At 47.3% G+C, this 22409-nt stretch overlaps 1 protein-coding gene across 4 annotated transcripts in view; it reads right to left on the bottom strand.

Annotated features, from left to right (window-relative positions):
* Nucleotides 1–244: 244 nt before the first annotated feature.
* FLVCR2 (FLVCR heme transporter 2) overlaps nucleotides 245–22409 on the bottom strand; it is a 58483-nt gene continuing 36318 nt past the window's right edge. For 3 of the 4 annotated variants that reach the window (XM_032482416.1, XM_032482415.1, XM_006184464.3), the window contains 7 exons: nucleotides 16018–16085; nucleotides 14700–14803; nucleotides 9226–9336; nucleotides 7971–8076; nucleotides 7700–7811; nucleotides 7057–7112; nucleotides 1682–3428 (listed from right to left, as the gene is read on the bottom strand). In XM_032482416.1, coding sequence (XP_032338307.1) covers nucleotides 3348–3428; nucleotides 7057–7112; nucleotides 7700–7811; nucleotides 7971–8076; nucleotides 9226–9336; nucleotides 14700–14803; nucleotides 16018–16085 — 638 coding nt within the window. In that variant the 3' untranslated portion in view covers nucleotides 1682–3347. Of the gene's footprint in view, nucleotides 777–1681; nucleotides 3429–7056; nucleotides 7113–7699; nucleotides 7812–7970; nucleotides 8077–9225; nucleotides 9337–14699; nucleotides 14804–16017; nucleotides 16086–22409 lie in introns of those variants that run through there. The other variant, XM_032482414.1, reaches the window with a different exon arrangement.

Here is a 22409-nt window from a genome sequence, read left to right as displayed (position 1 = left end):
GACAGTTGCCCTCCACACACAACCCCGAGGGCCTCCACGCTGGCTGGGCCCTCACGCACAGCACAGGCATGGGAGAGCCCATTCACTATTTCAGTGAGTGTCTATTGAACACTTATTCTGTGCCAGACACTCGGGAAAGAGAGATGAATGACCCAGGCCATGTCCCTGCTCCTGTGGTCAAGGAAACAGACTATCAACAAGCCCACACCTGAAAGAATAACCTCAGGCAGTGATAAGAACTCTAGAAAACATGGTATTGTGATCAGGAAGGGGAGGGAGGTGCACAACTTGGATCCCCATCAGGAAAAGCCTCCCTGAGGAGATGGGATCTGAGTTGAGACTTGAATCCTGGGGATCATATGTCTTAAGACACAAGGCAGGCACTTGGGGCAGAGGGGGCATCTAGTCTTATTCAAGGAGTAAGATCACTGTAACTACAGAATAGTGAAGTTAGAAAGTAGACAGTAGGAGACAAGTCAGAAGGGGAGGCAGGGGACTTGTGAGGACATGAAGGGAAGCTTGAAGTTGATACTTGAACAGGAATTCTCTATCAGTTAAGGCTCTATAGGTGAAAGGAACGAAATCTACCTTAAGTAATAAAGATAACATGGGCTCACAAAACTGGAAAGAGGATTATAGGCTTCAGGAACGGTTTGTTCAGGATTCAGCTCCATTTCTCTGGAATTCTTCCCGCTCTGCCCACCTCTGTTGGCTTCATTCTCAAGCTGGCTTCCTTTATGGTGCCATTCCAGGCTTACATCCCCACAATACTACACCTGGAAAAACAGATCAGCAGTACAAGTCACCTTTCTGTTACTATTTTAATGAAACATTAAGAAAAGCAATGATCTTACACAGTCAACATTAAAGTAGAGGTCCACAGGGAGCCAACCTAAGAAAGGACTGAATGAGAGTGTAAAATGATGTGGATCTTCTAGTCATGTATCACAGAAACATTCCAGATAAATAAAGACAAGATCCCGAAGGATCTAAAGAAATGACAGAATATAGCAGATACTATGAATATCAGATTTCTCTAACAGCCCAGGCTTGGCTCCCTTCCCAGATGATTTAAAGTAGTTATGTTGTCTCTCCAGCTGAGAACTGTTAACAAGTATGGTGCCTGAATGCCACAGGCACAGCACAAGTCTCTAGAGAAGAAATGTGCACAAAACTTATTGCTGCAGCCCATCCAGGTAACACACACAACTGGGAAGGGGAGAGTGGCAACAAGTAGGACAATGCAGAAGAAAAATGATTCAGAAAGACTGCAGATACCGAACCAATTCTGGCAGGTGGGATCTGGGGTGTGGATGCTGTGATTGGTTCATAAACATTTAATCCACCTTTTGAGGCTGAGCCAAAACAAAGGGGATTCTCCTGGTCGCAGTCACACTCCGGTGAACCGTCTTCATGTGGACGCTGTATGGGAAATGGCCCCAATCGTATATTGGGTGTTGAGTTGCAGTCCCCAACATGGGCCACCTGAACTTCTCAGCCTCCACTTTTAAAAATAACCCACTAAGATGGCAACGTCTATGTCAACAGAAGACTACCTCAGTGGAAGGCCACAGGAGTGGCTCCTCTACCCCAAGTCTCCACTAGTCCAGCCTGTCCCCACACCTCCAAAGCCATCTCTGCCCTACCCAGTGACAAGACAGACCACACGGAGAATCTTTTATTGCCTTAAAACATCTTGTATTAACAAATAGAAAATACAAATTATGTTATTAAAGCAATGTATTCACTATCTTGTAATAGCCTATAATGAAAAAGAATATGAAAAATATATATATGTATAATGGAATCACTATGCTGTACGCTAGAAACTAACACAACATTATAAATCAACTGTACTTCAAAAAAAATGGTTTCAGTAAACATTGTTTATACATTTTAAGGGGCTGAAGAGTAAACACTTTCTCCTTATCCAAAAGATAAGGTACACTTTTGTCTTCACCTCTCTCCCACCCATCAACTCACTTCTCCATCAAAGTGTAAACACCTTTTATTATGTACAGAGTATCTGTAAACACACACACACACACACAGGGCTCCTCTTGCACAGTGGCCCAAGCACCCCAGCCCTGCTGCCACTAAGGCTGCTCCAATATGCTGTGGCCACTACTGTGGCCTCAGCAAAACAGCACAGTGGCCATCATCACAGAGCTCAACGCACAGGAGAAATGCCCCAAGTGTCCAGAGCTACTACCCAAGCCCACGAGTAGAGCCAGACAGCAGGCAAGGCGGGGAGAGGTCAGCTTGGGCCGGTTGGAAGGGAATCCCTTTAAGTTCAGAACATCTGTTCAAGGATTACTGCCAGAAGCAGGTGGGGAGAAAGGCTAGGAGTGCAAATACTGTCCCCACCAGAGGCGGAACACGCTTACCTAGTCAAGCAGACCCACCTGTCCTGCCCCTCTCCTCTCATCTCTCAGAGCCACTCTGGACCTCTCCAGGGGGAGGAATTCAGCTTAGTTTTCAGTAAAGGTCACAGGAAGTTGGCAGGACTGCCCTCCCTCTGGAGACCCGAGCACTTAGGCAGCGTCCAGATGAAGGCAGCAGAGGTGACGTTCACACCCAAGTCCCCGGGCCAGGACTTCTTATGTAGACAGGAACCTCCCCTGCCCAAAACAGGCTACCAGAGTTCCCCAATTCAGAAGCACCCGCACATCCCAAGGCAGTTACCTCCCTGAAACCAAAGTCTCCCTCATGCCCACAACAAAGGTTTTCTCAAGTTTATTGATGTTTGGTTTGATCAGCTCTTAGGAAAGAGGGTTTGGAGAGAGACCCCGACGTTAGCCAGGAGAACCTACTCCCAGAGTCCTGAGGGCTTTGTCCTGATGGTGTTTTCTCTCCCACGACCTGTAGCCGTCAGTCTGATCGCCCGAGAGTGACCCTCATCCACAGCAGCTGCTGCTCCTTTTACAACTAACTGGACTGCTTCTTAAGACACTCACTAGAAAAAGTTAATCTCCTGAATAAGCTTTCTCTCCTTGATAATTTTGCCGGCTTTCTCCCGAGGGGTGGGGGGTGGAGAGGGGAGGCAAGGCGGGGAGCTGGGACTGACCCCACTGTCCTCTCCAGCCTCCCAACACTGGCTCCCATAAGATGAAGGGGAGGGACGGAGTCCCATCTGCATTTGGTGAAAAGTGCCATTTCCCCCCAGTGGACCACGCAGGCTCGGGAGTGGGTCCCAGGAGGCAGAGGCACTGCTGTCCACCCCTGGATATTCCAGCTGGTTCCCTCCAACAGCTGCTCCAGAGAAGCCCGTTGTGCTGGCAGGAGAGCTGAGCTGATGGAAGAGGTGGGGTGCTCCGTGTTCCCCGAGTCGCCTCCACCTTTGCCTCTCAGAGGTGCTCCTCAGACACAGCAGTGGGGGCTTTGCTGGGTTTGCTCTCCTCCTCCTCCTCCTCCTCCTCCTGGAGTTTCTACAAGACAAACGAGGGAGCAGCCCTTGGGGTGAAGGGGCAGGGGACTCCATTCCTGCTGGAGCATCTACCTGTCAGTGAGTCTGTTCTCCGTGGAGAAAAACCAGAGTTTGAGGCACTCAGCATCCCTGACAGTGAACAAAGGGAACAAGACAGAAGCATCAGCCCTGCCACAAGTCCTGCCACTGGGGTCTCCCCAGACACACACACCCCATCACAACAGCATCAAAGGAAGAACAGAAAGGCCAGCTTTATGTGATGCCACGGCCACCATAAACCACTGCCAGAGCCACTGATCTCCGCTCACCCCGCTTCCAACTCCAACAGCTTAACCACCTGGATGGAACCCCCGTGGCTCTCCAAAGGGCCAGGTATACACCTCCCTCAGAACTGCTGACAACCCCCAGTCAGAGGGAGCCCCCAGGATGGGGAATATTGTATAATGTTCAAGAACAGATGCAACAAAGAATTTTACAGAAGCAGGATGCATAATAGCACATATAAACTCAATGGCTCAAAATACGTATATATATATTTTCTGCTTAGAAAAAGGAGATGTTTGGTCAGTTTGGCTTCAGGTTTCATGGGGAAGGATGGCACAGGATTGGAAGATCTTCTCCGTTACGCTTGTTAACTGAGTGGGAATTAAATAGAGGTTGGAAATTATCCTGTGAAGCCCCTAGTTGCCAACTGCCAACGTGGGCATTTGTCTCCCGTTTTCGGAACACATTGCTTCTTCCCTCAAGGGCTCATCTCGTTAGACAGAAGGACTCGTGCACAGACCCAGCACCCCACAGCCAGCACCTTGAGGGCTGGAGGAGCACATGCAGGGCCAAGCTAGACTCCGCAATCATTTGGACAAATGGTGCTCCCTCCCCAAGGATGTCTCAGGGCTAGCTCGTGGCCATGGTAACAGCCGGAGAAACCCAAACTTCCCATTCTCCATGTTGCTAACTTTGGGCACCAGGTCCACATCAGCCATGAGAAGCCCTCACTCAAGCAGCCGGCAGCTGACTTCAGCCAATCAGGCAGTCTCCTCTCTCTCTGACACACAAACCTACACACAGCCACCTCCTCCAGAGCCATCACCTCAAAATCACAATCAAACATGGGTCAGTCTCTCTGTGGCCGAGAACTACCAACTGGAAGAAAAATGGAAACCCAAAGGGAGATTTTCATCATCAAGGTCAGTCATTACCCCCAAGCCACAAGTTCAGTCTCTTTTTTACCAAAACAACACACCTCATTGATTAGAAAGAGCAGCTCTGTCCAGATGCCCTGCCTGCCCCATCTTCACCTGGCTCTGAGAGTGACTCCGTGTGACAGTTTGCAGGTCCCACTTACACCGACCACCTTGAGGTGTGAAAGGACAGCTCCTGGAGATGCCCTCTGACAGCCCGAGCTTCCCTGGGTGTCACTCCAGCACGACTCTGACTCCCCCCCCCCCAATTAACACCAGACTCCCCCAGATACAAGGGACATCTAGAGACATACACTGAGTATCCAGGGACACTGAAAGCTGAGACCCATCATAGGATTGGTCTCTTGTTCCCACTCAGCGCTGTTTCCCTCTGTCCACACGGAAGGTACTGAGCCAACACCTCCAACCTTTATTAACAAACCTGGACCACATGGACAAGCATCTGGCTGCAAGGAGAGTAAAATATGGAACATCCTAAATAATAAGCAAGAGGACATGGAAATGTACATATGTAGTTGTGCGGTTTGGGGGTGCAATGGTGTAGAAAGGTTGTCAAGCTCTTGTAAGTAAACAAGCAAGGTACAAAAGCCCACGTGACTAATGTTACTAGGTTATCTCTGGGTGCCAGAATTACAAGCTACCTTTACTTTCCTCTGTTTGCCTATGTCTGCCAAGGGAAAGACAGATTAGAAAGTAAACATAACAAAGTCTCTTATCACTTGACACAATATATCACATTCCAAATTGAAACCTTTTCACTGGAAATCTATCCTGTTTTATTGCAGGCACCTCTTCCCAGGCTCACGATATAGTCACCAAAGTGTTCCAAATCACACGATTCCTCATCCATGCCACATAGTGGTGATGCCACAGTCCCCACATGCTGCTGACAATAACGTTCCCATCTCAGGCTTTCCCTATCTCCCATGGAATCTCCTGTCCTAGGTGCCTCCCTCCACCTGCCCCTGGCTGCTGCCTGCCAACTCTAGAGCCTGAGATCAGAAGACAGACAGGAAGGAACTAAAGATTATCATCCATCTGCCAATATGTATCCTTAAAATGCTAAATGTATCTCTTTCAGATACTCTTTTCGCCTTAGAAAATTGGGAAAGATTTTTCAAAATGATAAATCCTCAATGTTGGCACTCACACACGGCTAGAGCAATGTAAATTTGTAGTACCAACAGTACCTTCTAAAGAACAGTTCAACAATATACATCAAAGTCCTAAAAATATCCAAGACCACTGATCCATTTCTAAGGAAATAGTGTGCTTAAGAACATGCCCAAAACTTCAGCTTCCAGGACATCAATCGCAACATTGTTTATATCAACAATGGGAAACAACCTCAATGTTCTCAGACTGGAAAACTGTTAGTAAATCATGTTTATCCATGTGCATCATTAGAACACTGTGCAGTCATTGAAAGTGTGTTGTAAGGGACTAACGACCTGATAAAGTGTTCACAACTAGCAAAAAGCAGACAGAACAAGATTCCGTTTTTGTTTAAAAAATACATACATATAATCTCCACATACATATATTCCATGTGGACATATATACACATACATATTACATGTGGACATAGACATATAAAAGTAGTGCAAAAACCCAGCACCTCATCTCCAGGTGATGGTGTTATAGATGACTTTTAAATTTCATACACTTTTCTGTATTTTTCAGTTTTTTTCCTACAAAGAACATGTATTACCTCTGTAATAGGTTTTGTGTGTGTTTTTTTTAAATTTATTTATTTTTACATCCCACTTTCACTCCTTCTCAGAGTTGAAATTCCTTTCATCCTGGCACAGGTTTGACACCTAACAATAGATAAAATAGTTCCCAGCCAGTGAGAGCAGATGGGGACACTTTCCTGGGCTAGATCACACTCCTGTCCAGCTCCTCTCCCCTTCCCCCACCACCAACTCCCCGCTCCTGACCTGTCCTTTCACAGCCCTACTGACAACCCGCTAGTCCAGTCCCTCCATCCCCATGGCACTGCCAGGAGAGAAACTGCCTCGAGGCAACCATTGCCATGACAGAATGGGGGCCGCCTGGTGCCCACCCTTCCTCTCCAGCCACTGACCCCCAGCTGAAAGGGGAGGGGCCAGGGCCTCAGGACTTGTGTTGGGATCCAAGGGGAGGGTGTTGCTCAGCAGACTGTGACAACAGTGACACACTCTGGAGAGCAGAGCAAGGGGGCCAGGAGGAGGGAAGGAAGCAGGAGAGGAGCCCAGGAAAGGGCAGCAGAAAAGCAGGGCTGAGACACCCCCTGAGGAAACTCTTCATTGCTGTGTGTGATGCAGAGCCCCCACCAAACCAGCTACTCTGGGAGCTCCCCCCACCCCCTCCCCTGACGCCACATCCTCAGCCAACCCGGGCCCCCCCACCACCCAGATCTCCGCCCAGCAGCTCCCACATACTTACATTCTCAGGAGCTTCCTTGTTTGCCTTCTGCCTCCGGAGGTCTGCCCTAATGAATGCTGAGGTCCAGGGATCCAGAAGGAAGGGCAACAGAGACAGTTATCAAGCAGAACAATGGTCAAGTTCATCCGCCAGAGGGCACCCTCATTCTGTTAAGGATCACAGCTATCCCACACCTCCCTCAGATACTCCAGGGAACTGGGGCTACCTTCAGCCAACTTGATGGAGCCTGGGGACCACTGTTGTCCCTGACAGGCAGAAGCCAGTGATGACAATGGCCTCCACTAACAGATCACTTCTATTTGCAGGCAGTGTGCACACACTGCTCCAATCCTCACAATCCCCATTCTACAGATCAGGGAAATGAAGCTCCCAGAAGTTGGTCCACTTGCCCACGGTCAAAAGCTATGGAGGTCAGTGTCATAGCCTAGGATTCATACAAGGGTCTTTTGGGGCCAAAACCTATGTTAATTCCACCAAAACATGCATTCCTGTCAAATGGAGTTCCTAACAAGCCCTTTCCTCTCTCCCTCATGCTTGTGAACCCCTAGTTATATGATCAGTCAAGACACTGGGGCCCCAAATTGCCAACAGCCTAAACCCATGAGCAGTCAGAGCATCATATTGTCCTGAGACCCCAATTCACCAGTGAGGGCTGCTCCAAGGGTGAGGAACACACACAGGAAGATGTTCCCAGGCAGGGTTCCATAGTTGTCGATAATCTGGCCTTGGGAGATGGTGAAGATGATCCCAAATACCTGCAAAGGGACAGAGAAGTCTGGAAGCAAGGGCCCAGCCAACTATCCCACAGGGAAACTGAGCTGCCACACGCAAGGCTTACACTGGCCAAGCCTGGGGTGGCAGGGGAAGGTGGGAAGAGCCTCCGCTTCAGGGCCACCCCCAAATGAGAGTCCTACCTGAGCAGACACATTGAGGAGGCCGGATGACATGCCTTCTGACTCTGGGTATGTCAGCTCCACTGCAAACTCAAATCCCAGAGGGAGGTAGCCAGTCATAAAGAAGCTGAAGGCCAGATCACAGAAACAAGGTGATGGAGATGTCCAGAAAAAGGAGGACAGGGAGCCTACCTCCTCCCTACACCTCCTTTCCTGTTCTCTTTCCTCCATTAAGAGATGTCAGGACCTTGAAAATCAGGTCATCCCCTAGGCGGCCACTCCAAGGAAAGTGGGATGCTGGCAGGCCAGGAAGAAGTTCAGGCTTTGGGCTCAGGAAACCTTTGGGGGTCCCTGCTTCTTTTATGTCCAGGCATCAGTTACAGGCGGGGTCAGCATTTACAAGGGGTCTGGAGGCCTGGAATGTTCAGGCCTCAGCTGAGAACTTCTGTGTGATAGGTACACAGGCCCTGTGTTGGGAGGGGGTAGTCCCTGGGTACCGAACAGCATCTCCATGGCTCTCTGGGACCTGGAAGGTGGAACTCAGAGTCCTCCTTCTTTCTCTCCAGAGAGTCGCCAGCTGAGGACTCTGTGTGTGTGTGTGGGGGGGGTTGTGGGGTGGGTGTGTGTGTGGGTGTGTGTGGGGGTGTGTGTGTGTGGCACGTGAGTATCGCCCACAGGAAGGTAAGCGGGAAGTAAAGCTGAGCAGAGACCCCTGTGGAAGGAGCACCATTTCCCACACTTTCTCATACAGTAGGTCTAGAAACGGCCAGCACTGATCTCTTGCGTCTGCACCACACTTTGTGCTGCATTCACATGGATTCTCTCTCTCATTCCTTCCAACAACTCTACAAAGCAGGCCACTCATATTCACTTACAGATGAGGAAACTGAGTCTCAGAGTGATTAAGGGAGGTGCCTGTGGTTTTAGATGGTCAGCAGCAGAACTGAGACCAGGTCCCATGCTTTCTGATTCCAAGCCCTGCATAGTTCCCGTGATGCCATGTTGTCCCAGGCAGAGCTAATAAAGACTCTAAACATTGCCTAGCCTCCCAGACATCTGTGAAGGACATAGTCTATCCTATCGGCACGAATGGGCCCTGAAGTCCCAGGCGGCCTTTGAAGTCCTACAAGTAAATATGACCTCTGTCCCCCATTTCCACATTTCTGGAGGTCAGTGAGAAACCAGCAGAGGGATCCATACTGCTTCCTAGGGTGTCGGCAGCTCTAGGAGCCATGGGATGCTGCTTTCCTGGTAAACAGGTTAGAGATGAACTTACCCCATTGTGCCAGCTGTGATGAACACTACCCAGAGGTGTCCCAGGTTCAAGGTCACTGTGTACACCACCATGCCCACCAGAGTCATGATATAGACCACCAGCGTGGTTTCCCTACAAGCAGAAGCAATGAAGTTGAGTCATATACTGTGAACTTTAACAGGATCTTTTTTCCCCTTCCTTCCTCCCTTCCTCCATCCCTCCCTCCCTACCCCCACCTATTGGGCACCTTCTATGCACCCAGCTCTCATAGAATTTTCTGTCCATGAGGTTTGTGAACACCAAACCAATGGTCAGACAAATAATTATTTAATTACACCATGGTCAGTGCCACAAAAGGTAAGACCAGGACAGTATGGAGCCATCTTGCAGCTCTGTGTTCTCCTGCAGATCCCTCTCGACAGGATCACACTGCACCTGGCCTTGTCACGACCTGCCCACAAGCAAGAAGCCCAAAGCCCTTTCCTCTCCTCCTCCCCTCCACCTAAAAACAAACAAACAAACAGGACACACAACAGCTGTGATCAGGTAGCCGTGGCATGTGGGACCCCAGAAGCCAATTCTGCTTGTCTGCTTTGCCTCCAGGCCCCATAACAGTGCTGGGCAATGACTTGACTTTGAGAGTCTCTCCAGTGTCTCTAAGTTCATCCTGTTGCCACCTGCACAGACGCAGCACAGCTTCCCAGGCTCAGTCTGAACTACTTCGCTCTACACAGGGCAACCAAGGGAGGTTCTAGCCCGGAACTAAGCCCTTGACTCCAAAGCCAGGGTGAGAAAGCTCTGCCATTCCCAGTGCACTTCCCTTTGCAGAACCCTCAGAAGGACCGTCAGCATCGTGCTGGTTTCTGTGTTAGGCTCACCCTACTTGTGCCCCTTCACACACCCCTCTGCCCACTTTGCCCACTCAGGACTCTGCTGTGGCCCTGACTCCTGCACTTGGACCTGAATTCCTCTTCCTGTCCTATTACTGAGGAAATGGGCTCTGCACATCCCTCTGCACCCCTGCCACAGACATCAGCACCAGACAATGGAGAATGGACAAAGCCTTAAAGCCTTTACTCATCCCCCTTGAAGCCACAAACATGATGGGAGTCAGAGGGCACCAGCAGATAGATAGTATGGTTATGAGAAACTAATACTGCATTTATTGGGTGCCAGGGATTCTCTTAAGCACTTTACATGCATTTATTATTTCATTCAACACTTATAAAAGCCCTACAAGAAATACATGACTAATTTTAGAAAATTGAAATTATATCAAGCATCTTTTCTAATAACAACACTGTGAGACTAGAAATCAACTACAAGATAAAAAGTGCAAAAACCACAAACAAGTGGAGGCTAAACAGTATGCTACTAAACAGCCATTGGGTCACTGAAGAAATCAAGAATAAATCAAAATACACCTGGGGACGAAAATAACACAAGGATTCACAATCTATGGGACACAGGAAAAGCAGTTCTAAGAGGGAAGTTTATAGCAATACAAGCCTATCTTAGAAAAAATGAGACATCTCAAACAAACAACCTAACCCAAGGCAATCAGCAGATTCAATGCAATCTGTCTCAAAATACTAATGGAATTTTCCACAGAGATAGAATAAGTCTAAAATTTTTATGGAAATACAACAGACCGCAAATAGCCAAAACAATCTTGAGAAAGTCAAACAAAACTGTTATCACTGCTCCCAGATTTTAAACTATACCACAAAACTATGGTAATCAAAACAGTATGGAACTGGCACAAAACAGACTCATAGATCAATGGAACTGACCAGAGACCCCAAAGTGAATCCACACTGATATGGGTAATTAACATACAACAAAGAAGGCAAGAATATACAATGGGGGAAAAGCCTCTTCAATAAATGGTGTTGGGAAAACCGGACAGCTATACACAAAAGAATCAAACTGGACTACTCTCTCACACCATGTAGAAAGATAAACTCAAAATGGATTAAAGACTCAAACATAAAGGCTGAAATCACAAACCTAGAAGAAAATATATGTGGTACACGCTTTGACATTGGTCTGAGTAATACATTTTTGGATATGTCTCTTCAGGCAAGGGAAACAAAAGTAAAGATAAACAAATGAGACTACATCAAACTAAAAAGCTTTTGCACAGCATAGGGAACAATCAACAACAATAAGAGTCTCATGCTGTACCCACCGAGTTAGCTGGGTAACCACACCTATCAACAAAATTAAAAGGCCACCTGTTGAATGGGCAAAGATGTTTGCAAATGATATATCTGATAAGGGGTTAATATCCAAAATATGCAAAGAACTAATATAACTCAACATCAAAAACAAACAACATACATATGGCCAACAAGCACATGAAATAGGGAACCCTCATGCACTGTTGGTGGGAATGTAAATTGGTACAGTCACTGTGGAAAACAGTATAGAGATTCCTCAAAAACTTTAAAATAGAACTACCGTCTGATCCAGCCATTCCACTCCTGGGTGTTTAGCCAAAGAAAATGAAAACACTAATTTAAAAAGATATATGTACCCCATGGTTCACTGTAATATTATTTACAATAGCCAAGATATGGAAACAACCTAAGTGCCCTCAATAGATGAACAGATAAAGAAAACAAATAGATGGAGATATACATAGTTAGATAGATAGATAGACAGACAGACAGACACACACACATATATATATATACACATATACATACATATATATATACACACACACACACACACATATATATATATATATATATACACATATATACAATGGAATATTATTCAGCCATAAAAGAGAATGAAATCTTGCCATTTGTAACATGTATGGACCAAGATGATACTATGCTAAGTGAAAACGGTCAGACAGAGAAAGACAAATACCGTATGATACTATACTTGGAACCTAAAAAACTAAACAAGTGAACGAACATAACAAAACAGAAGCACAGACAGAGAGAACAGGTGGTTGCCAGAGTGGATGGGGTTGGGGGAGGAAAGAAACAGTGAGAGAGATTAAGAGGCACAAACTTGCGGTTGCAACATAAATGAGTCTTAGGTATGAAATGTACAGTGTAGGGAATATAGTCAATAACTATCTAATGTCTTTGTATGGTGACAGATTGTAACTACATATGGTGACAGATTGTAACTAGACTTATCTTGGGGATCATTTTGAAATGTATAGAAATATCGAATCACTACTTTGTGTAAAGAAACAACAGTGTTGTAGGTCAATAATACTTCAAAAACAAAAAAGCAAACTCATAGAAAAAGAGATCAGATTTGTGGTTACTGGAGGTAGTGGGGAGGAAAGGGGACTCAGATGAAAGTAGTTCAAAGGCACAAACATCAGTTATCAGACAAGTAAGTACTAGAGATGCAATGTACAACATGATGAACATAATTAACACTGCTGTATGTTATATACGAAAGTTGTTAAGAGAATAAATCCTAAGATTTCTCATCGTGAAATTTTTTTCTATTTAATTTTATATCTATACATGATCACAAATGTTCACTAATTTATTGTGACAATCATTTCATCATGTATGTGAATCAAATCATTATACCTCAAACTTACACAGTGCCAAATGTCAATTATAGCTCAATGCAACTGGCAAAAGAAAAGAAACGAAAAGAAATGTATGACTATTTCTAATTTGACAAATGAGGAAACTAGGGCTCAGACCAGTTAAATAACTTAACCAGAGTCACCAGTGAGTAAATGCAGAGCTGGGATTTGAAACCTGTGTTCTTCTATGCCTGCACACAGGAATACTAACATGTTATGAGGCTGCATCTTTGGAAAAGGCCATGTGCCTCCAAAGGACGCCGTTCCCTCTTCGTGCATCAAAGCTGCCGCTGAGGGTAGAGGAGTTTGTCCTTCCTCCACCTGCTCCCCTCATCTGGTCCCTCCCACCCACAGAACGCAGTTTCCTGGACACCTGTCACTCTTGCTGATCCCACAAGCTAATTGTTTGCCATATTTGTTTAAATTTAGCTTCTTCAACTACTGGCCTGACTAGTAAAACCACCTGTGGTCCCAGCCAGAGATAAAGGGACCTCACCCTCCCATAGCCAGCCTCAAAACCAAATGGGGCACATCTGGGAGCCTCAGGGAGAAAAGAACTGGCACCAAACTAACCAGACGACAGAGCTCTCTTAGCCCTTCTCTCCCTAAGAAGTATCAGAGGGAGAATGTCCCAGGCTGACTGCAGGATGCTGACATCAGTGACACTAGGAACTGGTGACATCAACACTCTGCAGTGACCTCCCAGCCCTTTCACTTGAAGTATTTTCAACTTCATCTGAACCATCCGGCTGCCCACGTCCCCACCCAGCTAACAACCCCTCCCTCCTCCTGCCACATAGCAGGCCCTGGAAAAAGGGGCGCTGCTGATCCCTGGTTTGGGGTGGCCAGTCCTTACTGCCCTGCTGTCTGGCCGACGTCAGCAACTGACACATGGCAGAGACAAGCCGGCAGCCCAGCTCCACCAGCAGTAATTAAGTCTCGTCCAGCCAGGCAGCCACACCCGCAGGGACAGCCTCAGCTGGCCTCTGACTAAGGCAGCCAGAGGGAGATCTGGTCTGACCAGAGCCTCACAGAAGCGGGTTTGTGTGGCAGAAAACAGGTCTGCCACTGTCTGTCGCCTCCAGACACTAGGAACTTTGGAGGCCTTGACAAAGCAACCCGGAATGTTGCTCTGCCCCAGGGCAGGACAAGCCTGGCAGCAGCTGCCCTACAGGCCAGCATTAATTGAGCACCCAGTGCATGCAGAACACAGGAAAGATGCAACAGTTTGGTCTCTGTCCTCCAGAGCATTTGCTGCAGGCTGGCTTCTGAATTGAGGCACCTGGGTTGCTTTTTACAAATGCAGAGTCTCCTACTGAACTGGTATGCAGGAGGGTGGGGCTCAGGAATCTGTATTTTTAGTAGGTGTCCTGGATTAGCCTGGCATCCACTAAAATCTCAGTGGCTCTTAGAAATGCACAGGGCAATCAGGCCCAAAGCATCCCACAATATTTACCAACGAGGTGTAAGCAACCACAAGACAGTGCAGTGTGCACTGGAGGAAGCACAGAGACCTTGGCTAACCCCACGGGGCCCACGAGGAAGCCATGGGAACGGGCAGTGGAATCACCTCCTCATCCCCACTCTTCAGGGCTTCCACACTTTCCAACTGCTGATGCTTCTCCACGTTTATTTTCATTTCTCCTTCCTCTGCTCCTTCCACAAGCTACTCGGGGGACGCTACTCTGATAAGCCTCAGGTCCTCTACCTCTATCTTCCTACAATTCCCACAGGGCAGGCACTCTTTCCCTCATTTTATAAATGGGGAAACTGAGCCTCAGAGAAGATGTATTTGAACTGCTTGCTTGACCACTCAGACCCCCAGCTGTCATACCCACATCTTTGGATCTAGGTTGCTAATGAACATGTCATTTTCAAACATGGGTCGCCAATTCTCAATCCAAGAGGAAGAGTCACTTACTTGTAGGTTTTGGTCCTATCCAGCCAGATGCCTGAGATCACAGCCCCAAGCATCCCTGCAATGATGATGGTCAGACCGATTCTCCCAGCATTCACTTCTTCCCCCTGCGAAAACCACAGCCCAAAGATGGGACAGGACACTGGATAGAACAAAGTCGCCCGAGGCAAGGGGGAAAAGGCAAGAAATTTGGGCTCCATTAGAGCCAATTCTCAGAAAGCATCAGGGCCAGATGGCCTGTGAGAAGCTGCCAGTGGGAAGAGAATCCTAGAATAATTGCTTCTCCCAACATAATATGACCCTGTATGTATGTGCTTGATACTGGGTGCTGGGGTGAACCAAATTCTGTCCTTAGAACTACTTTTAGATGGATTTATAAAAATTTAATCCTTATAGCCACCCTTCAGTTTATGATGATTATCATTTCACAGATGTGGAAACTGAAACACACATATCCAAACACATGTATTTTTTGAGCTCTCAGTGCTGAAGGGATAGGAAGATAATAGTTATATATTTTTGAGCATTTTAAGGAGCCAGACACCATGCTGAAGATTTTTCATCATCATCTCATTTAATTCTCCTAATTCCCACCATAAGGCTAGGAATCAACATTCCCCATTTTACAGATGAAGAAACTGAGGCACAGTGAGATTAACCTACTAGCCCAAGGCCATGAGGCCTTTATTAAGTGCACAGGCAGGGCTTGAACTCAGACCTGTCAAACTCCAACATTGGCACATTCAGCCATGGTGACCCACTACTTCCACAGACATGAGATCCTTGACCTTTAAAAAGAGAGGTGGACCTGGGTTCTTAACTCCAGGATACTCAGTGTCCCATTCCCAGTATCCAGCCCTTACTGGTTCTGGAAACATTTAAAACATGCTTTTTGCTGAGCAACTAAGACTTTAAAATTAAACCTTGCCCACATTTCACAAATTAAATATTTCATATGTGATTTTATATGTGTACTTGTTTACCTACTGTGTCGCCAGGCACTATGTTATATTCTTTACAAACATAAACCTTCTAATCTACCTTCTAATTCTAAAATTAATCTTTCAATAAGTAATTAGGCTTCTTTTGTAGAAAAGAGAATACAGCTCAGATGCTAACCAGCTTATCACACAGCTGAGGACCACCAGCCCTGGGACTGAGATCCAGGGCCGCCTCCCTCCAAATCCCACAGCAGAACACCACACCACACTGCCTAGATCTCAGGAAACCAGGAGTCAGCCACTGACACCCCAGCTCCTGCCCAGACAGACTCGGAGACCTCACTCTCTCCGGGCGCAGCAAGCTTAGGGACCGCCCTTACCGGGTAGTGCAAGATCACCATGCGATTCAGCAGAGTGGACAAGGCATAAAAAGCACCAGCATTCAGACCTGAAGGAGGGAGGGAGAAACACAATTTATTAGGGTCATTCTTCTGCTGGGCCACTGCTGACTTCTCCCTGCAGCGGTGAGGGATGTCAGAAATCCTCATCCTCATTGCTACTGGGAGTGGTGCCCTCCGAGAAGAAGAAATACTCCAAAACAACCAAAAGAAACCATTTTAACCTCTTCTTAGCCAAACATCATTGCCCTCTGATCCCTTCAGCCCTGTCCTGGAAACACAGGCACCAGAAATTATTTCTCCCCAGGTCAAAACCGTACATCCCTCTTAAAAGCTGGCCCGACCTAAGGGGTCAGTGAACTACTGGACACCTTTCGCTTCCTCCTGATCACCTATCCCATCTCCCGAATGCTCCAAACCCCTGACACCATTCCTTCTGCAGGGGGTTTCCCACCTCTTTCCCTGTCCTTCTTTCAGCTTTTTTCTCAGGTTCAGTATCACAAAAAATCTTAGACTTGAAACCAGAATGGATCCTAAAGAGCATTGATTTGACTCTCCTAATTCATTGATGCATCCAACAAATAAATGAAGCACCTAAAATATACTTTAAGAATCTGTGTCATTAGAAAATGAGGCCATTTGTCCAAAGCCATACAGTGACCTAGTAACAAAGACGAGACTGAAATGGATGCAAAGTAGAAGGGCTTCCTGTCCTCCCTGCACAGTAACAGTGATGATGGGGATGATGATGGTGGTGGTGGTGAGGATGATGGTGATGATGGTAGCAGCACATACTTATGTTCTAGACACTTTTCTAAACATCTTACAATCCTCATAACCACCCTAGAGAAGTAGGTAACATCATCATTCCCATTTTATAGAAGAGAAAAATGCACGCAGAGTTAAAAATAAATACAGAGATCACTCCGTGAGGTCCACCAGGGATCTTTTCAACCTTACCTAATTTTGAGGCTCACATGACTACCACTGATACACCTGACATTAGGTCCACTTAGAAGGGGTGAGACAGGGCACGGTTCCCAGGCAGGGCAGCCTCGGGAGTTCCTCCTCAGTGGAACCGGTCCACAGAACCTCGGTCCATCAAGCCATCCAGAATCTATTCTCTCCCCACACGCCCCAGTGCAGGGAAAGGTAGGTGTGGCACCCACCCTGGCTTAACCTCTCTGCAGGAGCCACTGTTGCTTATAACTCATCCACATCATAGCTGGCAGCATTGCCAGAAAGGGTAGGCCAGTGAGAAGAGTCACTGTGCTCAGAGAAGCACAAAGAACAGCTTCCCACCAGGTGTGAGAAGATCTCCCAGTCCACTTGCAGTCATTTTTATCACAACAGGTCGTGTTTATCAGCAGCAATGTTGCCTAAAGGCAGTTGACTTACTCCCTTTATGAGGTTCCCAGAGGAATGAGACACAAAGTTAAGCAAAGGTCAAATTCTCCTGCAAAATGGGGGAGGAAGTTGGGTTTGCCATCCTCACAGTTACCCGGGGTAGCAAGAGGCAGGGCTGCATTTTAACCCAGACTGCAGAGCTTCAGACTCCTCCGTCCTAATCACTCTATTTCACATCCTCACAAAACTGACCCTCAACAGCTTCCCCACCTCCGGTTCTGGCCCTGTCACGCCCCAGCCTCTCCCAGCAGGTCACCTCAGGGATACAACAAGGCTGGGCTCAATGCCACCTCCTGAGAGGTACAGGGCCACAGGGGTCAAGCAGACCCAGGAGGACTCTGAGGCTCTTGGCAACATCTTACTGAACAAGCACACCCCACTAACCTTCATACCGCACACCCAGCCACTTGGAAATTCCATTCCTGCGTCAAGAGAGCCCACAAGGAGACACATTCCTGGAAAGGGGGGTGGGGAGAGGGTGGACAAGGAGAAGGATGAAATCAGCCCCTCTTCCTGCCCCTCAGCCACGCCCAGGCTCTGGTCCTAGACTAACAGGGCTGGGAAAGGGTGAGCTGGGGAGAGGAGGACGGGAGTGGGAGGGATGGGCAGGGCACACTCAGAATCAAGCTCAGCTTCAGATGGGCTGGCTGCTCTCGGATTGGGCCCAACTGGGATGAACAAAGAAGGCAGAATCTAGACAGAAATTATCCTAGAGGACTGGGGGAAAAAAAAAAACTCACTTCAAACACCAGCATGTTCCTGACCCTGAGAAGGGCAGAGAGAAACTGTCCTGAGCACGCTGATCTGAGCTACTGAAGCTGAACAGCTTCCTGGGGCTCAAAGGTTTAGGGAAATCAGTTCCAGACCAGCACCACCTGAGAGCTTGTTAGAAATGCAAATTATTGACTCCACCCCAGACCTCTGGGAGTGGGGCTGGCAGGCAGTCTTATTTGAACAAGCCTTCCAGGTAATTCTGACAGTGCTTGGGTTAGAGACCCACTCCCTCAGCTAGACAAGAGTGGTTTACTAATAGCCATCCCCTGTCCCCTGCACCCAGCCAGCAGGAGACGGAATCAGGGCTGAGGCAGGGATGGGAGGAGGTGGGGATGGAGATGAGGAAGGGTTCACCCTGGAAGGCTAACATTCTTTCCCATTCTTGCTACAGTCCAACCCTAGAGGAATTAGGAACTTGTGTATGGTTTCTGCACCAGTCATTCCCCATATTGTCAAAGGTCGCCACAGGGCGAAACCACACAAGTCCACTCCACAGCCCAAACCAAGGGGTCCGGCATCCATGCTCAAGGGCAGGAATGAGGTGCGTGCTCTGCCCTGTGTGTGAGAACCTGTTACAGCAATGCACGTGACTGTGAATTCAGGCATGATTATCCCCAGCAAGGTAAGCCGGCCAGGTCAGGGCCATATTCCTGGGAGGAATGCGATCGCCCTGGACAGGCCTGGTCATTCCCAGTATCAGTCATCAGGAGAAGTGCAGGTCACTGAGGAGCTGGCCTTTAGGAAGGCGGAAGGGACTAGTCATCACTCTGTGCTTCTCTCCTTGTTAAGAGCGATTTTTTCAAACCGTGGTCCAGAGACCACTGGCATTAGAAGGATTTAGAGCTTAAAAATGCAGATTCCTGGGCTCTACCCGCACCCACTAAAACCAGCTCTCCTGGAATGGGGCTAGAAATCTGCACTTAGCAACAACAACACCACAAAAACCCCGCGTATTTCTTAAACTCACTGGAGTTTGGGAACAAATGGCCTTGGGAATAAGGAAGATCAAAGACAAGGCCCAGGCTCTCAGATGCTGGGGTCAAGCTGGAGGCAGCTGGGACAGGAAGAGGCTTCAAGACCCTGGTTCTCAATCCTGCTGCAAACCAGAATCACCTGGAATGCTTGTTAAAAGTGGATTCCCAGGCCCTGAGGACCCAGATTGTCTGAGTGTGAATTTCCAGAAGAGAGGGAGGGAAAACTAGGTGCACGTGCTCCCAGCACCGCAGGGGGTTCTCCCATCAGGCCAACTGGAAAGCACCGATCCTAGGTCCTGTCTCTGGGTTCCAGCTACTCTGTGTTCACTTCCTTTCATTCCTTCCGGAACCTGTAGTAAACGCTTGTTTTAGGGCCAGCCTGACCTCAGCAAAGCTCCAGGAAATCCTGGAAGGATTTTATATTCACCCTTAAGCCAGGATCTCAGAGGGGGCACAAAGCCCCTCCCGAGGCCCTTGTAAAGCCCTTGAACGCCACGAGGAAGGGTGATGCCCGACACTGCGCAGACTATTCAGAAGCACAGCTGGGGGAGAGGCTGGGGTGGGGGGAACTTGGAAAAGTGTTCCTTATGAGGACACCCGCCAGAAGAGAAGCCTTTCAACAACTCCTTTAGCAGGGCAGTTGTTAACCATCAATGAAAAGACATTAGAGGAAGCCATGGGACAGCAAGGCCTGGAGATAACAGGTTCTTACTTCCCCCCACCCCACCTTCAGGGCTGATACACAGCACAGGACCTGCCCTTCCCCAGACTCTGGTAGGCTCGCCCTGGCAGAAGAATCTGGTCCAGCCTTGTGTCTTCGTGCTCTGGCAGACCTGGAGGAGGGAGGGCATTTTACTGGAGGAGGAGGCAGTTTCTCGTCCCCGTGATATTTCAGCAACATCAGGTGCATACCCTACCTCTGCGCCCCCTCCCCTCTGAACTGGGCAGCGAGATTTAGGAAACAAACAGAAACAGCACACCCGGTGAAATCTGAATTTCAGATAAACAAATACTTTTTTAGCGTAAATATGCCCCCAAATATATCGTGAGACATTTTTATACTAAAAAAGAATTTGTTGTGTATCTGAAATTCCAGTTTAGCTGGATGGCCCTTATTTTAACCCTCAAACCTATCTCTAAGAGTGTGGCCAGAGCCCAGAAGGAAGAGGCAGCAACCCTAGAATTCCTCCAAAGCCTTTACTGTCTCAGGCACCTCGGGCGGCTGACTCAGCAGCTCCGAGAAGCACTTGGAAGGTCACTACCAGCACAATATTGAACATCCCACCAACTGCACAGGAGCTTCTCCCTACTTGGCAAAATCTAATTCAGACCAAAAATAAATAAATAAATAAAAGTAGAAAGTGGGCAAGTTTACCAACACAACAGCAATGTGGATAAGTGCAGTGTTTTGATTCATAATTACTTTAAAATGCTCATTTCTATTCAGGGCGCTCCAATGGAAAGCAAATGTTATTACTCCCTTCTGAAGTAACTAGAGAGAGAAAGGATGAACACAGGATGGGTGAAGGTGGTACATGCAGTAAGTAGCAGAGCTGACAATAAAACTCAGACCTCGTGCTCCTTATGTGCCAACTCTGAACTCGCTGGTCCAGCAGTCAAGGCTCTTACTCCATGACATGTCCCCCCACATCCAGCAAATGTGTCCCTGAAACACTACCAACTGCTCAATTTCTAACCACATGCTCTTAAGTGTTCACAATTCAGAGGAAAATATGAATATCACATGTACTAGATAATGTATATATATATTATGATTATATGTGTATATATAAAGTGTGGCCCATTTCCCTCTTCAAAGCTCAACCTGAAACTTCAGGGAGGTTGGAGGGAATTCTGGGAGGTTCCAAAGCATTTAGCTGAATCTGTAGTGGGGTTTATGTTTTGTGTGTATTTTTAATTTGCAGCAAAGATAGTGGGAGAGGAGAGCAGGAATCCTCAGGTGGACTGAATGCCAAACACTGTCTTCCCATGACTTGTAAACCTTAGAGAGACAGGCTAAGGCTGAGACCCCCTCATCACCATGGCTGGTCCTGTTTCCTACACCTAGAACTCTAGACCATCTTCTTAGAAGAAAGCAAGCCCCAGGCAACTGGTCTGGAAGACTGATTCTGAGGAAGGACTCTCCCACCCCACCACCGCCAGACAGACCCAAAGGCCACTCAGGCAAGGGGGGCTGAAAACAGACCCATGGCTCTGTCTCCAGGAGGCTCCTGCACAAGGAGGCAAAATGGTGCAATGGTTAGGAGATGAGCTTTGGCATCAGACATACAGAAGTTTGTATCTAAGCTCCGTTACTTGCTAGCTGTCCAATTATGGGCAAGGAACTAAATCAGAGCCTCAGTTTCCTCAGGTATAAAATGGAGCAGTTAAGCACCTACGTCATGGGTTCCTTTTGAAGATTAAGTGAGACAATGCATGTAACGCTCTTCACATGGTGCTTGGCACACAGTAATGGCTCAGTAACATTTTTTTTTTTCAAATCTGTGATTAAGCCTGAGAATAATTTCCCTGTTGGCAAAGAACCCTATCACCAAGTCCAATGCTATACTGTGAAAATAAGGCTTGTGACTCTAACGAAACATGTACCAACAGATTAGTTTAACTCTCTCCCTGGGGTCATCTCAGGCCTTTGAGAAAAATGTGAATAAATTCTACCCACACACAACAGAGTCAACTGCTTCCAGGCGCTCAGAAGTGAATTGTTTTTCTACTTCAGTATCATCTCAATGTAACGACAGTCTACTCCCACCCCTGTCTCTCTCCCCCCACCTTCTGGGACCTGGGTTGTGGATACATTGGTATGCTTGATGGTTTCCCACAGGGCTCTGAGGCTCTGCTTCTTTATCTTCCATCTTTTTCCTTTCTGTTCCTTAGACAGGATCATTGTATTTGACCCACCTTCAAGTTCACTGATTCCTTCTTCTGCCAGCTTAGATCTAACGTCGAGCCTTGTAGTGAATTTTCCGTTTCAATTATTGCATATTCAACTCCAGAATTTCTATTTGGTTCTTTTTTATTTCTGTCTTTCTTGATATCCTCTATTTGGAGAGACATTCTCTACTTTTCTGTAGTTCTTTACAATGGTTTCCTTCAGTTCTTTGAATATATTTTTAAGAGGGTGAGTTACAAGTCTTTGTCTATTATGTCCAACATCTGGGCTTCCTCAGGACTAGTTTCTGTATATGAGACCTGCTGTCC

This window comes from Camelus ferus, chromosome 6, assembly GCF_009834535.1.
Source record: "Camelus ferus isolate YT-003-E chromosome 6, BCGSAC_Cfer_1.0, whole genome shotgun sequence".
NCBI classification, from domain to species: Eukaryota; Metazoa; Chordata; class Mammalia; order Artiodactyla; family Camelidae; genus Camelus; species Camelus ferus.
The sequence above is the reverse complement of the archived record's forward strand: the minus strand, read 5'-3'. Positions and strand labels throughout refer to the sequence as shown.